The following is a 15,150-nucleotide window of genomic DNA, read 5'->3' as shown; positions in this document are numbered from 1 at the left end:
ACCTTTCACTCTACTGCACCACAGGAGATAGGTGACTTCCCAGGCCACAGAAGATGAGAGTACATATACCCATGTCCTAACAGAATTTGAGTCTGTACAGCATCTTTATTACTAACTTAACTGTTTGAAACCTTCACCAATTACCAGTAAAAGTCCCAGGAATGAGAAACGCCAAGTGATAAACACAGCAGGGAAGATTTTTTTTTTAATTATTTTTAAAAAGTATAAAAATCCTGTATATTTGACAAAAGCTTTTAAAATCAGTCACAGGAAACTGCTGGGCTATTCCCTTTCCTCTCTGTAGGAATCAGAGACATTAGGCAGTTGAACAGTTTGCCACTGATCTGACTAAACACACTGACCTTGAAATTTAACACTAAACACCAATCCAAGTCTTCTGGTCCATCTCAGTAGAAACAAAAATATCGAAATTATTTTCTCTGCTTTTAACTGTTCAAATATACAAGCTTATTAATAGTTTGGCAGTTCAGTAGAATACCTCGTGGTTTAAATGGTACAGAATGCAAGAAATTTTGATACGCTTTTTCCACAAATATGCATGTACAAGGCAGGAGCAGTCTTCATTTATGATGAGTTCTTAACATAAAAAATACAATATGATTTTAGGTTTTTCATATGGGCATATCCTTGTATGTCAAACAACACACCAGTGTTTTTTTTTCAGGCAACAACAGTGCTAAAACCAGTGTAGTCACTGAAGAGGGTTACAGGTTAAACTCTGCCAGCCACCATTCATACTCCTCACTTGCCAAGAACCCAAGCAGAGCAAAACATAAACTACCAGTTATACTCATCCGAGATATCAACTATCCTCAGCCAGTATTTCAGGATATTCCTCCCAGAAGTGGTCCCCAATAATGTCACAGTGCAGGGGAACAACTTCAGTCCTAGTCCGAGTCACTTCAACTTCCTTTTCTTCTGCTTCTTTTGGCAGTTTTATTGTCTTAGTCATGATTTCATTAATCTGAAAATACAGTTTAAAGATTAGCAGACATGTAAGACTCCAGAGGAGATTCACAAATGGACAAGAAACAAAGCTACACCAAAAGCAACTACCAACCCTACAGCATACTACAGGATTTGAACACTGAGTCTTTTGAAAAAGAATCTATTCTTAATTTAAAGACTGATGCATGAGCCGTTGGAACTGTATGTCATCATCAAATGGCTTAAAGAAACCACCTGTAAATTCACATAGTGGATTGCAAGTATTCATGAATAAAGTACAATATTTAATTTGGAGCTATATAAAGCAAACAGGAAACCTTGCAAGTGTCTACAATTACCAAGAAAAAAAAACACGCATAAGGAATAAGTGAAATATGTTTCCAGGTGGGAGCCTCTATCAGTTCTATTTAGTTCAAATGAAGTAATAGAAATTGTTGGCCAAAATTTAAATAAAAAAGAAAAGATTATAATTTTTTACATGTAGAAGACAAAAGGCTGAGCAAGTTATGGAGAACTCAACACAGACAGACGGGGGACCTGATACACATATTTCTAGTTAAGATCTCCTAGTACAGAAGGCCAGTAAGGCATAAACATTTATGATTTTCTGGAGTCTCATCTCATACAAAACACAGGACACTAATTTTTCCCACTAATTCTGGAAAAATGATGTAATCCTAGAATGATGAATGTTTCCAAGTTACCATTAAAAGGAATTCCCCATTAACAGCTGCCCTCCTTCCTACGCTCCTTTCCAGACATAGAAAAGGACTAACCACACTGTGAGCTGAGCTACCTTACTGAACAAGAGTTCCTAATTCCTTTACAGTGGAAATGCTTGGGATCTAATCCCGTGAAGGGCCTGGCACAGGCCCCAATGATTACCATATCAAACTGACAGCAGTCATTAAAATGTAATTTTTCAGGAAGCAGAATACTTGCTAATTTTCCAAGCTGGTAACACTAAGAAACCAACTGTACGATTCACTGCACAGGTGATTTATCTAGCAAATACATCAGTCTTGTGAAATTCTACATACACATTGTCATCTGTCGACACACGTTTTTTCTCAAGAGTCATAATTTGTATCTAAGCCAGGCTTCAGAGACTCATTTTTACACTATGAGTCTCTGAGACTCACTATGAGACTATTTTTACTATATTAAATATCTCAAAAACATCTCCAAATCAATTAGTAATCTCACATGATTATATATGGCAAATACGGTTTGGTTTAAAATATATTTATACATAGACACACGTTTGGGATACATCTGGTGATCTTACAGTGTAGCTTGTCTGCCACAGCGTACCCATTTAAAACATGAACATGAAGCAAGTGGTAATACAACTTTTTACCTTCTGCCATATTAAGACAGTTCCTTTTCTATACATCAGAGGTTCATTGTTGTAGTTGATGTTGAATTCAGAAAATAAGATTTCATTCTTATCTCCAGCCAAAGTTCCCTGAGAGCAAATGAAAAAGTATTCTTACAGAAAATAAACAAACATGCAAAATTATTACAATAAGAACAGACAAGCCAGCTAGGGCTGCTGGGTCAGCAAGACACAGCTTAGAAAATCTCATGATTTTCTTTGTACCTGGAGAAAAGACACAACCTCAAGAGACTCTTACCTGGAGCCTGTCCTGCGCTTGCCCTGGTGTCAAACCACTTCGCTGTACAAGCATCCAAAACACTGTATTATAAAGGTTATTAATATGGCCTACAGAAGAAGAGTGAGAGAAAGAGTATTTACCAAGTCTGAGTGACTAATCAGAAAACACAGCTTTATTTTCAGTCATATCCAAGAAACAGCCAAGAATAAAGGGGAAATAATAATATCAGTTGCTAGAGAAGACGCAATCTTTCTGATCCATTTTTAAGGTACTGCATAGCATAAGAATGACTAGAAGATAGATTTCATTATAATTCTGAAAAGGGAGAGCAGAGGGTGAAGAGTGTTTATGTGTAATGCAAATTATCTTCATTTGAGCAACAGGGACTAGATACTAACAAAAGTCTAGCAAGTAAATCCAATGGTCTGTTCCAGCATGGAATACACAGCACTTTTGATTGCTACTTGGTGTGAATTTGAACATTCACATCTCTTCATTAGAGAAGATTCCCTTGGCTAAACAAACTCGAAACAAAAAAACATAATAAATTAATTCTATTAATAATTCTAATATTTCCTATGCCAAACTCAGTCCCAGGACGCAACGAATATAGTTGTAGTCTGAAGACTCAGAATTTCAGCTGGTATTTCTGTATCCATACAAAGCCCAAAACAACTCTAATACTGTTTATTAAATAAACTACCACCCTACCTGCTGTTCTTTCCCTGATACCTACATATACAAACACACTGGCAATAAAGGCATTTCTACTCAGAGAGGAAGAGAACTCAACTGCACAAATCTCCGTTTTCTAGAAACGCTTACAATCTGCTTGTCTCCAGCTGAGGTAGTCCTTTAAATTTTGGTTGCTGGGATACAACACAATTCGTCCATCAAATCCTGGTGGGTACAGAAGTTGCTGGTCCTTAAAATAATCCTTCCAATAGAAAACGTAACTTGAGGCAAACTGGGAGACCACATGAGTCATGAACTTACTTGCAAACACAAAACGAAAGGAAAGAGAAAGAAATACATCAATATGCTTCTGTACTTGTGATTATCTGAGGTATCAGTAGTGATAAGTCTGGTGGACAGCAGCGTTTCTTAAATAATGGAACACTTTGTTAAAAGAATGTTTGTTCTGGCAACATTTGTTTTATCAAAGCTTTTTTTTAAAAAAAACTGTTATCACTGAACATATTTTTCTGAAAGATCACATGCAAAGAGTTCATATGAAGAACCTGAACTAATTTTAGTGTATGCACTCAAACACAGATCTACTCCTAACCTCTCTATGTAGATAAAAGGCAAATTTAAAGAATTACAGGTTTAGAAAGAGATGTTAAAAACAAGTTCACTTCAGTATCAAAGCAACTCTTACCTTGCTCTTCTTTTAAACCATTTACTCTTCTTTTTGAAAACAAAACTATATTCATCACTTTGTCCATAAGCAATAGCAATATCCTCCAACTCTTGCATCACTGTCTGGGCACATTTGGTCATCAGATGAAGGGCACGGTCATCATTTGGCTTTTTGAACTCATGCTGCTCAGAAAACCTTCAAAACAAAAATGGTTGAACAAAAATCCCTTAAAAAGCTACTAAAAATGCTAACCCATTCATTTTCCTCATGTTTGCTTTCTAATTGATTTCCAGTATCTTATCAATACTGACAGAGAATTCCCTCCAGGTACAAAAAGCAATAACCAAAATCTCTTTCTACACATTCTGGATAACCCATTCTCCTTCCAATCACTATCTCACCTTAACTAGTCCTTCAAAACAACTGTGGTTTCCCTATTTATCTTGGAATAAGAGGACGACAAATACTATTATCTGCAAACTCGCTTTCTCCTAGGGTGTCTTTTAGTCCAACAACAGCAACATTATCAGGAAACCTGTCAAAACATGAGGGCTCTACCAGAACCCGAGTGACCAAATCCGACATCAAATCATAGAATCATAGAATGGTTGAGTTGGAAGGGACCTCAAAGATCATCCAGTTCCAACCCCCCTGCCATGGGCGGGGAAACCCTCCACTACACCAGGTTGCCCAAAGCCTCATCCAACCTGGCCTTGAACACTTCCAGGGATGGGGCAGCCACGACTTCTCTGGGCAACCTGTTCCAGTACCTCACCACCCTCTGAGTGAAAAATTTCTTTCTTATATCTAACCTAAATCTGCCCTCTTTCAGTTTAAATCCACTGCTCCTTGTCCTATCACTACACGCCCTTGGAAAAAGTCCCTCTCCAGCTTTCCTGCAGGCCCCCTTTAGGTACTGGAAAGCTGCTATAAGATCACCCCGGAGCCTTCTCTTCTCCAGGCTGAACAGCCCCAACTCTCTCAGCCTGTCAAATCCCCAGCAAGAACACGCCATCTACCACTGGAGACAACTGTGCTCCGTTTATCCCGAATTAAGGCAAACGCCACACACACACTGACTTCAAACACAAATATCCCCGTGCACCAGTTGCTGCCCCTCCTCCAGCACACCCGAGGCTCTGGCACACCATTTCCCCAACACTCTGCCGAAGGCGCCGTTCTGAGGCTGCCCATGGCCCCTGAAGACAAACACCCACGGTAACTCGGTGCCCTGGCGAGGCCGAGCGAAGGGTTCACAGGGATTAGGAGGGAAAGCAGGATTTGCATCCCCTGCGCCTGCAGAACTCACAGGGAACTACGCGGCGCCCGCCAGGAGCCGCCTCCTCGGCTCAGCGCTCAAAGCCCGGCGCCGTGAGGCCGAGGAGACCCCGAGGCACCCACCACTGCACCGCAACTCCCGCCCTCCAAGGCGTCGCCATAGCGACCACACCGCTATAAGCGCCTCAGCCATTGGCTGCCCGGCCGGTTTGCACCTGTGGAAGTTGCGGCCGTCCAGCCGGACCACTATCCAGCAGTTGGGCAGGCACGTGTCGTCCGCCTCGAAGTCCCGCACATACTCGAACTTGCTCTTCGCCATGGAGAGGCGGCGGCGGCCGCGCAGGCAGCCCGCGCACCGCCCGCTCCCCGTATAGATGGCCGACGCAGCCCGCCAGCGCCCCAGCATGGCCAGAGCGGAAACGGAAACGCCGCGCGCCCGTCGGGCGTACGGTGGCGGGCCCTTCTGGGCGGCCAGGAGGACCTCTCTATGGTTTCGGCGGGTGGGCGGAGCGCGGCGGCGGCTCCGCGTGCGGGGCCGAGGAGGGACGATGGGCTGGCGCGCGACCGGCGGCGGGCGTTGGCTGCACGAGGGCGCGGCGGGCGTTGACCCAACGGCCGCAGGCGGCAAACGGCTGTGGCGGGATGCGGAGAGGGGCGAGGGAGCCGCCGCCCCGCTCCGGGGCTACCCCGGCGCCGCCGCCGGGCCTCCGCCGCTGCCCGCCGCCCTGCCCGCAGGGGGAGGCCCAGCGTCCCCGCGGGGTGCTGAGCATCAAAGTCGAGCAGCCCGAGCCGGAGCCGGGAGAGCCCTCAGGCTGCCGCGGGAGGAGCAGCGAGCCGGGGGGCGAGCTCGGGTGCGCCCCGAGCCCGTGGGGGAGCAGGGGGCAGGTCCGCGGCGCCATCAAGACCGAGAGGGACCTTGAAAGGGGCAGCGGGGAAGGGCGGAGCTGGGTGCTGGAGAAGGGGACGGAGCCCTGGAGAGCGTGCCCGGTGAAAGCGGAGCCGTCCGACGTGGCCCTTGAGGTCCGCAGGGCGAGGGCGGGCCAGGAGCGTGCCCTGCCTGGCCCCTCGAGCGCGCCCGCTCCTGCCGGCACCGACGGCCGCCAGGCGAAGCTGGCTGGGGGGTTCGGGATCCTCCCTGAAGATGTGAAGGTCCCGCTTGTGCTTCACCCCTTACCTCCTGGAACCCGCATAGAGATCCCAGGCCTTCCGCCGTCAGAGCTGATCCATGGGACTAAAGTGCCGGTGAAACCACAAGTGCCTCTTAAAATGCAGCCGTTACCGGAGCCGTCAGTAAAGATCGAAACTAAAAACGTTCCCTTCACAGTGCTGCCCTCCAACTCAGGTATTACCTTACGGGAGCTCGCAAGGGTTCCATAAGCGGCACACAGCTGACAGGTTATCAGATCGGAGAACACAAATGGAAAGGATGTTAGAAAACCATCCCTTTGGATAGACTGGAGTTTGTGCAACTCTTCTTCAGCATAAGACGTAAACATATAGGAGCGTGGAGTTCTCTGGTGCTTTTGGAGAGGGACTTTTTACAAGGGCATGTAGTGATACAACAAGGGGAAATGGCTTTAAATTGAAAGAGGACAGATTTAGATTAGATATAAGGCAGAAATTCTTTCCTCAGAGGGTGGTGAGGCACTGGCACGGGTTGCCCAGAGAAGTTGTAGATGCCCCATCCCTGGAAGTGTTCAAGGCCAGGTTGGATGAGGCTTTGGGCAACCTGGTGTAGTGGAAAGTTTCCCTGCCCATGGCAGGGGATTGGAACTAGATGATCTTTGAGGTCCCTTCCAACCCAACCATTCTGTGATTCTATGCTTTGTTAAAATCAGTGCAGTTTTTCCACTTGCTCCCCGACTACATTAAACCCCTTATAACAGTGTTCAGAATTGCATTGAGTTGTGATTGCAAGTTTAAGGTTAGGAATCTGCTTGATTTTCAAAGCATTCATACATCTGTCTGAGAAAATCTGAACATGTTAAATGAGCAACATTTTGAAACATCTGGATTAGAAGCTTTTTTTGAAAGATACGTAGGCTTTCAAAATTAATGACTTGAAGTGAGGTCTGAAAGAATAGAAGACTTTTGCCCTTTGTTGATAACGTGAAAGAGTTAATTTCTAAGGCTTTTTCAGAGAGGAAATTGCTTGCTCAGGGTTCAGTTGTGAGGGGTCTGGGAGTTCATCGTGTCACCAGCTCCATTTAAATGCAGTCTGTGTTTGCAAAGAGCCAAAGCTGGGTATCGGGTAACAGTCATTTGATAACACAGGTTCCTCCTGCAAAAAGAGTGTCCAAATCTAAGAAAAGAGAGAAAAAAAACCCAAACAAACAGAAACCTGTAACACCAACAACCTCAGCTGAGAAGCCAGGGACTATGCAGGTGTGGGACTAAACTGCCGTACCATCATAAGATCTGGTTCCTGCATGTTTAGGGCTGTGGAGGCTTAGTTCTGGTGGTGATGACAAATGTGCAGTGACACGGTCTATGCTGTACAACACTTATTTTACAAATTCATGGGTTTATAAATTCGTCAGAAAACAATCTAGCCAAATGGAATCCGAACCAGTGTCTTAGGAGTCCTGTATGTTTCTTTTTTAAAAATAATATGTAACAAAGCCAGGCAAATGATTCCTTATGCAGTGGTTCAGTGAAGGTTAGTGGAGGATACGCCCTTAGCCTTGGTTATTTTTCTAGGAACTGCTCTCTAAATGTACATCAAGTTTCATGTGTTCCAACGTTCCAGTGATGCTTTCGACTATTGCTAAATATCCTCTTGATATACTATTAAATGTAACCTGTATTGCATAATTGCCTGGAAGATGCTCACCTTTCCTTGTTTCGTTGTGTAGGAATGCCAGATACTCCGTTTAGCAAGGACAAAAGTGGCCACGTAAAACGTCCAATGAACGCATTTATGGTGTGGGCTAGAATTCATCGGCCTGCCCTAGCAAAAGCTAACCCAGATGCCAGTAATGCAGATATCAGTGTTCAGCTTGGATTGGAATGGAGCAAACTGACTGAAGAGCAGAAACAGCCCTATTATGATGAAGCCCAGAAAATAAAACAAAGGCACAGAGAGGAATTTCCTGGTAAACATGAATTTATTTACATGAATGCTTTAGAAGTGCAAGATCTTTTGAAAAATGGATCTCTTTCATTAGAGCAAGTAACACAGAAAAAAAATTACAAAAATTTCAATCACACAGTCCTTCTGTCAGTTTTCTAATGCCTGAAAGCATATTAATTTTTTAAAGCATCCAAAATGATGTTTCATCCTTCATAGCCTCAAATGTTTCTCATGGCTTTAGACCAGCAGCTCTTCTGAATGCTTTAGTAGTCTAACGGCCAGATACTGAGTTTATCGTGGCCATGGCCTGTTGCATCATTTTACATGCTCCAAAAAGAGCTGCCTGAGTGGCCTGTAGTGACACATGCATCCATTCCTTAAAAGCAGGAAACTGAAATGCCACAGAAAGCACAAATGGCATTGTGTTCTGTGGGGTTCTTCAACGTGTAGACTTGGGATTCCCAAATAACAGTGTGGAAAATGTTGTTTCTCAGCCTCTTGTTAAAAGGATTTAAAATTTGTACCTTTAGCAAATAAATGTCTCCATAACAGTGCAGTTCAATAAAACAGAGCATAAGTACTTTGAACACTTTTTTAAAAAGCTGTTGAGATACTAGGTGTCGTGATCCTTTCTCTCTCTATTGTCATAATCCTGCTAGTTCATGATTATGGCTAATCCTGGTAGACAAGATCTGACTAATCTGTCATAAACAAGCAAAAGATAAAAGCAGCACTCTCCCCCTCTCCTTGCACCCTTTTACAAAAAAAGAAAAAAAAATTTCTTTAAAGTAACGTTAAGACTTAACCTGTTAACCTGTGTACGAAACCGAGTTACTCAGTGTAAATTCATAATCATAGAATCATAGAACGGTTGGGTTGGAAGGGACCTCAAAGATCATCTAGTTCCAACCCCCCTGCCATGGGTAGGGACACCTTCCACTACACCGGGTTGCTCAAAGCCCCATCCAACCTGGCTTTGAACACTGCCAGGGATGGGGCATCTACAACTTCTCTGGGCAACTTGTTCCAGTGCCTCACTGCCCTCTGAGTGAAAAATTTCTTCCTTATAGCCAATCTAAATCTGCCCTCTTTCAGTTTAAATCCATTTCCCCTTGTCCTATCACTACATGCCCTTGTAAAAAGTCCCTCTCCAGCTTTCCTGTAGGCCCCCTTTAAGTACTGGAATAATATATTTATACATCTGTTAGTGTATGGTTAATGTTGTAAGTCAAAGACAAACATACTCCTACAAAATCTATGCAGGAATCCTAGTTCGTCATATTTCCATTGGCTCTTGTAACCTGCAGATATATGTGAGCCTTAGAGGGTTAAGGAAACAATCAGAAAAGATCCATGTTTCCCTTTTCCTTCCACACCAAAAACCCATGGCACAGTGATGTGTTCTCCTTAATATGCTTTCCTCAGCTATTCCACATCACTCCCCACTGTTCTGTATTTCTTTGTCTCACAAACGCTTTAGTAATATAAAAACAATGCCCAAATATGTCCATTTTCTTTCCACCTCTGATAAAATGCCCCGTTTGCTGGCTCTCTGAAACAAACAGAGTTTTGCCATTGACTATAAGAGCAGCTTTTGGACTCTTTTTTTTAGATACTTTATAATTATAGATATCATTGTTTTATATAAAGAATGAGACCATCCCAAATACTACATGTCTGCATCTTTTTTTCATCTCTGGCAGATTGGGTTTATCAACCACGACCAGGCAAAAGGAAGCGCTTGGTGCCTTCCAGCCCTTCTCAGAGTATCATCACTACGAATTCAGCTGGCATTTATCCCTTCCAATCACCTGCTTATTCTGTTATCATCCCCAACATTAATAACAGTATTGGACATCCAGTCTGTGAGTTTTCAGTAGTGAATGATTTTAAAAATTCAGAATTTATGTATTGTAGTAAAAGTTATACATATGGTAGTGTACATATAGTTAAAACAATTTCTGTCTTTCTTGACACTGCTGTTTCTATCAGCACTCTGTTTCTTCTCTGCACTGCACCTCTGACTCCTAGTCTCTACCTACTGTTTCCTCAGCCTCTTGAATTCTTCTGGCTGCTTCATTGCCCACAGACCCCTGCTATTGTCTTTGTAGCTCCTGGTTCCCACCTGCTACCTCTTGGTCTTTTTGGATCTCTTATTACTCAGACGTGCTTCCTGTTAAGCTACAGCTGTTTCTTTTTCTTGTTCTGTCTCCACCTCACGTATATCTCACCTCACCAGCTCTAACTGTGCTAGTGCTCAACCACATTCTCTAAGCCTGAGAAAGCTCATCAGCTTGGTCCACAGCACCTCCATTCTGACATTGGTGTTCCTTGGTAGTGAGGGCACCATTGCTCTAGGGCAAATGATCAGCAACTGAGACTACTTACAAGAGATGGCAGATGGAATTGTCAACAAGGTCATCAGAAGGGACGTCAGTAGAGTGTTAGTAAGGTGTGTGCTGCAATATTAAAGCAGTCACTAAATCTGAACAAGAAATTTTTCGTTTGCACATTTTCCATGAACAGCTACTTAGGTATCTATGCACACCTGGGATGGCTCTGTATGTAGTTGTCATGAACTTGCACATGCCCGCAGTTCGAACATACATAACTCAGTCTTTATACAAACAAAAATATAGTTACAGAAGGAACACGTTAAAAAGTTGCACCTAACCCTTAAGGATCCTCCTTTTTATAAGAAGTCAATATGGGCAGTGAAATTAGCAAGAGAGCCCACAGGCAGCTATAATAGTTGAAATGCATGTTTTGTGTTGAAAGAGCTCTGTTGGTGCATGGGTAGGGGATCCCAACAACAAATAGCTTAGATCCAGGCAATGGCATGTTTCTCCTTAAGATTACTGGCAAGGGCTGCTCTCTTTCTGCTGGAGCACCTCTCCATGAAGACAGAGAGTTGGGGTTGTTCAGCCTGGAGAAGAGAAGGCTCCGGGGAGAGACAGATTGAGTTTGACTATTAATGAATTTTTGTTTTCTTACCCTAGTATATTTTATAATCTTGTGTCACGCTCAGATGCTACTATGTTTCGTTCCAGAGTTTACTATCCTGTTGTGGTTGAAGCGATTCTTATATACAAACTGTGAAAATCTAGATGCATTTAAGTGGTGTTGACTCAGAATTCAGACTCTTAGACTAGGTAATGGGGTTTGAAAATACTCATACAATGTGTTTTGAAATCTTTTTGGATAAAGGCAGCCCTGTTGACATCACATGTGATTTGAAAGTATACATTCAAGTGTATGTTGTGCAGAACGTTTCAAAGTGAAATTGGCTAGTGGGTATGTTCAGTGGTGAAACAAATAAGACAACTGATCAGAGAATAGAGTGTTTTAGCTGTTGCTTCTGTTCCTCACTGCTGCTTTAGCACAACACGGAATGTGGCTCACTCTGACTCAGCCAGTAGGCTTGGAAGGTCTTCTGAGCTTCAGGCCTGTTCTGTGGCCGTACCAGGACAGGACACAGCCCTCACCAGCCTCACAGCCAAATCCCCTCTTTCACCTGTGGGTTTCTGTAGAAGGAAGCTTGAATGTGTGGGCTCCAAACCTGTCTGTCAGAACACATGTAGGCCAAGTTGTGTGTGACTGAGTCCAATATGTTGTCAGAACTGTGAAGCAGTATTGTGAGTTGCAGGGTAGTAGTGCTAGAAAGTGTTTTGGGTGAAATGGTTCTGACTCTGGCTGTGGTTTGTTGTGCTGCTGTTTATGAAATCTCTTCCTCTATTAACATCTGATAATTAACTGTTCTGTTTCCTAAAGGTGAAGTTCCTTCCGCCATCCGTCTGCCGGCTCCTGCCATTCAACATGCTGCTCCAATTGCTTTTTTCCAGACTACTAGTGCAAGCACCACACCAGTACCTGTTCCAGCTCCAGTCTTGGCCCTACGCCCTGTAATTTCACCACAGCACTTTGCTCACCCTGTTCAGACAGGAGCTCTTGGTGTGCCATCTGGGCTCAATTGCTCTCTGAGGAGACCTGCACCAGTTTTAATTGAGAGCTTCAGCAGAAACCCAAGTAACATAACCACCACTAATGGCAGATTTTCTGTCTCTAATAATGAGCCCCCAAGGGAGTACCCAGGGGTTTCTATTTTTCCTAGAGGTGTACCTCTTCCCCAAGCTACTCCTTTTCTTCACCCACATCTTTATGGATCTCCCATTGGTCAGCCAGCCAGTCTGTTTGGAGTACCTCCTCGGTTTGCATTTCACCACCCTTACCTTTTACCTGGACCTCACTGTTTCCCCTCAAGGTAATGAAACCCTTCATTTCAATGCCAGTAAGAAGAAATGCTAAAAGGCAGAGAATGTTTTGACTTACAGAAAGCAGATGGAGCATTGAGAAGGAAAGGTGCCCTTACCTTCCTGTAGCTCTTGTGTGGTGGGACCTGCTGGCCTGAGGCCGCTTGTAATATATGGCGAGTTACTAAAGGCTCCGTAGTACTGTTGTACTAATTGGCACTCCCAAGCCCACAGTAAACGGATGTATCTTCCCTCCACTTTATACATCCAAGTGCAGTTGATTTCTACAGAAAAGCATTAGGTAGAGATGGTGTAAATATATTTTGAAAATGATTGGGTAGAAATTGAAGTAGGTGTGTAAGATGTCTCCCGGATACTATGATCACAGCTGTTACAACTACCAATATTTCTGAAATCCAGCCTGGTGGGAAATGTCTTCAGAGTTCTTACATAAGTAGTAATTCCTAGCTTTTCCTTTGTAGTCTCTGGGCAGTCAATCAGAGATCACCTAATCAAAGAATTTACAAGCTAACACATGTAATATCCAATGGGTATTTCCTAAGCTAAGCATGCCCAGAAAGCACCAGTGCCCTCCCAGCAGCAGGTGTGCTGCTCCAACGCAAGTCGTCTGATGGCCTACTGATGCGTATTCTCTGTAAGGCATCATTTTTCTTTCATGACTGCGATATAAAATATAACAAATTATTACTACTCTTAGACTTAAATTCTTGCCATTTATGCACTGCTCATTCCTACTAATAGCGACATCCAATGGCAATAAGACTAGCTGGTCATAACTTAGGGCTGATGATGACCCATCAAACTCAGAAGGACTTTACGACCTGATAAGTGCAATACAAGACATTTCTATTTTTGAGGTCCTTTAAAGAAACACAGGACACATATTTTCAAAAGTGCTAAAGATGAGCTTTGCTCAGCCCTTGGTCTCTGAAATTAAGACAGTTTTGTGAGGCCTCTGAGGGAGAGGAGTGTTCTTGTACCATAAAAGACTGTTCTGAGTTCACACATTCATGGACTACTGAAGGCTGCCAGCTTTCCTAATGCCAGGATCTTTCTAACACAATGATTTATAAGTTCACATTTCTATAAACTCATTTCTTGCATACAAGAATCATAATTTCTGAGTAGCACTGTCAGTGCAAATGTATGTATGCAGACTTATGCACTAAAATTTTAAATATTAGATTGGAAAGATGAAGTCTCCTCCAAACCTCAATAGACATGTATCAATGTTTTTATAATGTCTGCTCTGTAGAGCTCTATTATTTCTTCACATATTTTGTTTTCTTAACAATGCAGTGAATTTCTGTAACACTGTGTAAATTACAATACATGTGTCATTCTGCATCAACATAAAAATTCAAACTTCTGACACTGGAGGAATACAGTTACATTTGGCATAGTAACTTCCTGCAATCTGTGTCGTGGTTTGATGTGGCTATGTGGCTGCTTATTAAAAATGGATCACGGTACATTGTTTAAATAGTAACATTGACATCCACATATTGGGCACAGGGATTCTCTGTCAGGCCTCCTATTTAATAACAATGTAACATGCAAGAGTTCACTCAAAAGAATAAAAGAAGTGTTGTAGCTCATCTCTGTCACAAATTTTGGCACACAGAAATAACAGAAACTGACTTCTGATAGTCTGTTTTACTATTCTGAATATGTCGGTTAACATACTGCAGGCTTATCAGATGCTGGTTTGTTGGTGATATTATTTCATTGATAAATACTGTGGGTTTCATGTTTATTTTCAAAACAACATCATGTGTGTATCTAGCATGAAGAAGTGCATCTGCACAGATATGGCATCTGCACATGACTCTTGTTGTGGCCTCAGCATTTAAATTGGGCATGGTTTTAAATTATGCGTGTTTTGGGTATTTCAACAGGATAAGCTGACTAGTATAGAACATTGGTGTCATTCTGGTTTTCTTAGCTGAATGGAAGACCAGTCAATCTGCATTTCTGAAAGCCAACTTTCACTCTCTTTCATTGCAGCACATGCCTGTTTGGCCGACCTCCATTTGTCTATGGGAATTTCTGCAGCTCAGTGCCTGAATACCTTGGCTTTTATGAAGAGAGGTACCAAAGACAGGAGGTGATGTTTCCAGCTCTGAATGGAAACTATTCTTTCAGACAATACCTGGGAGAAGGCATACGTGAGGACCGCAGCAGCTATGAGAGCCTTGCAGAAGTGTCCTCTCACAACAGCTGCAACGAGGAGCGGTGTTTAAGCCCCCTACCACAGCTGGATGTTGCAACGTTGGAGGAGGTTTTGTCAGCTACTCCATCTAGTCCCTCCAGCGTCCACCTAGTCAATGTAACTGACAGTGATGAGGAAGAAGTAAAGTTGTTGCATGAATTGTAATTTTTAAACCAAATTATAATCCATAGAAATAATATAAAATAGAAAGTTTTTGTTTTCCTCAATACTGTCTTTTCAGTCAGCGTGTTCAATGAACAACCCATGTAGCTTGACAGAGCTGTACAGGTCATTTTGCAGAATCTGATCATCTATATTTAGAAAGATCACATAGAAATCTGGGGAGGTCACAAACCTCTGGAGCT

At 43.0% G+C, this 15,150-nt stretch overlaps 2 protein-coding genes across 4 annotated transcripts; one reads left to right on the top strand and one right to left on the bottom strand.

Moving 5' to 3' along the window:
- Positions 1–167: 167 nt before the first annotated feature.
- Positions 168–5,635, bottom strand: THG1L (tRNA-histidine guanylyltransferase 1 like). 3 transcript variants are annotated; one of them, XM_086621508.1, is made up of 6 exons: positions 5,445–5,635; positions 3,970–4,146; positions 3,414–3,583; positions 2,607–2,695; positions 2,330–2,437; positions 168–985 (listed from the first exon to the last, which is right to left on the bottom strand). In XM_086621508.1, the coding sequence occupies exons 1-6, from the start codon at positions 5,633–5,635 to the stop codon at positions 824–826; spliced, it is 897 nt and encodes a 298-aa protein (XP_086477634.1). In that variant the 3' UTR covers positions 168–823. The 3 variants fall into 3 exon arrangements, with proteins under 3 accessions (XP_086477634.1, XP_086477636.1, XP_086477635.1); XM_086621510.1 differs by lacking the exon at positions 5,445–5,635 and having other exon boundaries at positions 169–985; positions 3,414–3,488; positions 3,970–4,083; XM_086621509.1 differs by lacking the exon at positions 5,445–5,635 and having other exon boundaries at positions 170–985; positions 3,414–3,579; positions 3,970–4,001.
- A 236-nt stretch (positions 5,636–5,871) lies between these two features.
- On the top strand, positions 5,872–14,950 carry SOX30 (SRY-box transcription factor 30). Its single transcript, XM_086621818.1, has 6 exons — positions 5,872–5,925; positions 6,115–6,571; positions 8,085–8,324; positions 10,006–10,167; positions 12,074–12,563; positions 14,581–14,950. Exons 1-6 carry the CDS (start codon positions 5,872–5,874, stop codon positions 14,948–14,950), a joined length of 1,773 nt encoding a protein of 590 aa, XP_086477944.1.
- Positions 14,951–15,150: the final 200 nt, after the last annotated feature.

Source organism: Tauraco erythrolophus, chromosome 16 (genome assembly GCF_009769465.1).
Source record: "Tauraco erythrolophus isolate bTauEry1 chromosome 16, bTauEry1.pri, whole genome shotgun sequence".
NCBI classification, from domain to species: domain Eukaryota; kingdom Metazoa; phylum Chordata; class Aves; order Musophagiformes; family Musophagidae; genus Tauraco; species Tauraco erythrolophus.
Note: the sequence above shows the minus strand (reverse complement) of the source record. Positions and strands in the feature narration are given on the sequence as shown.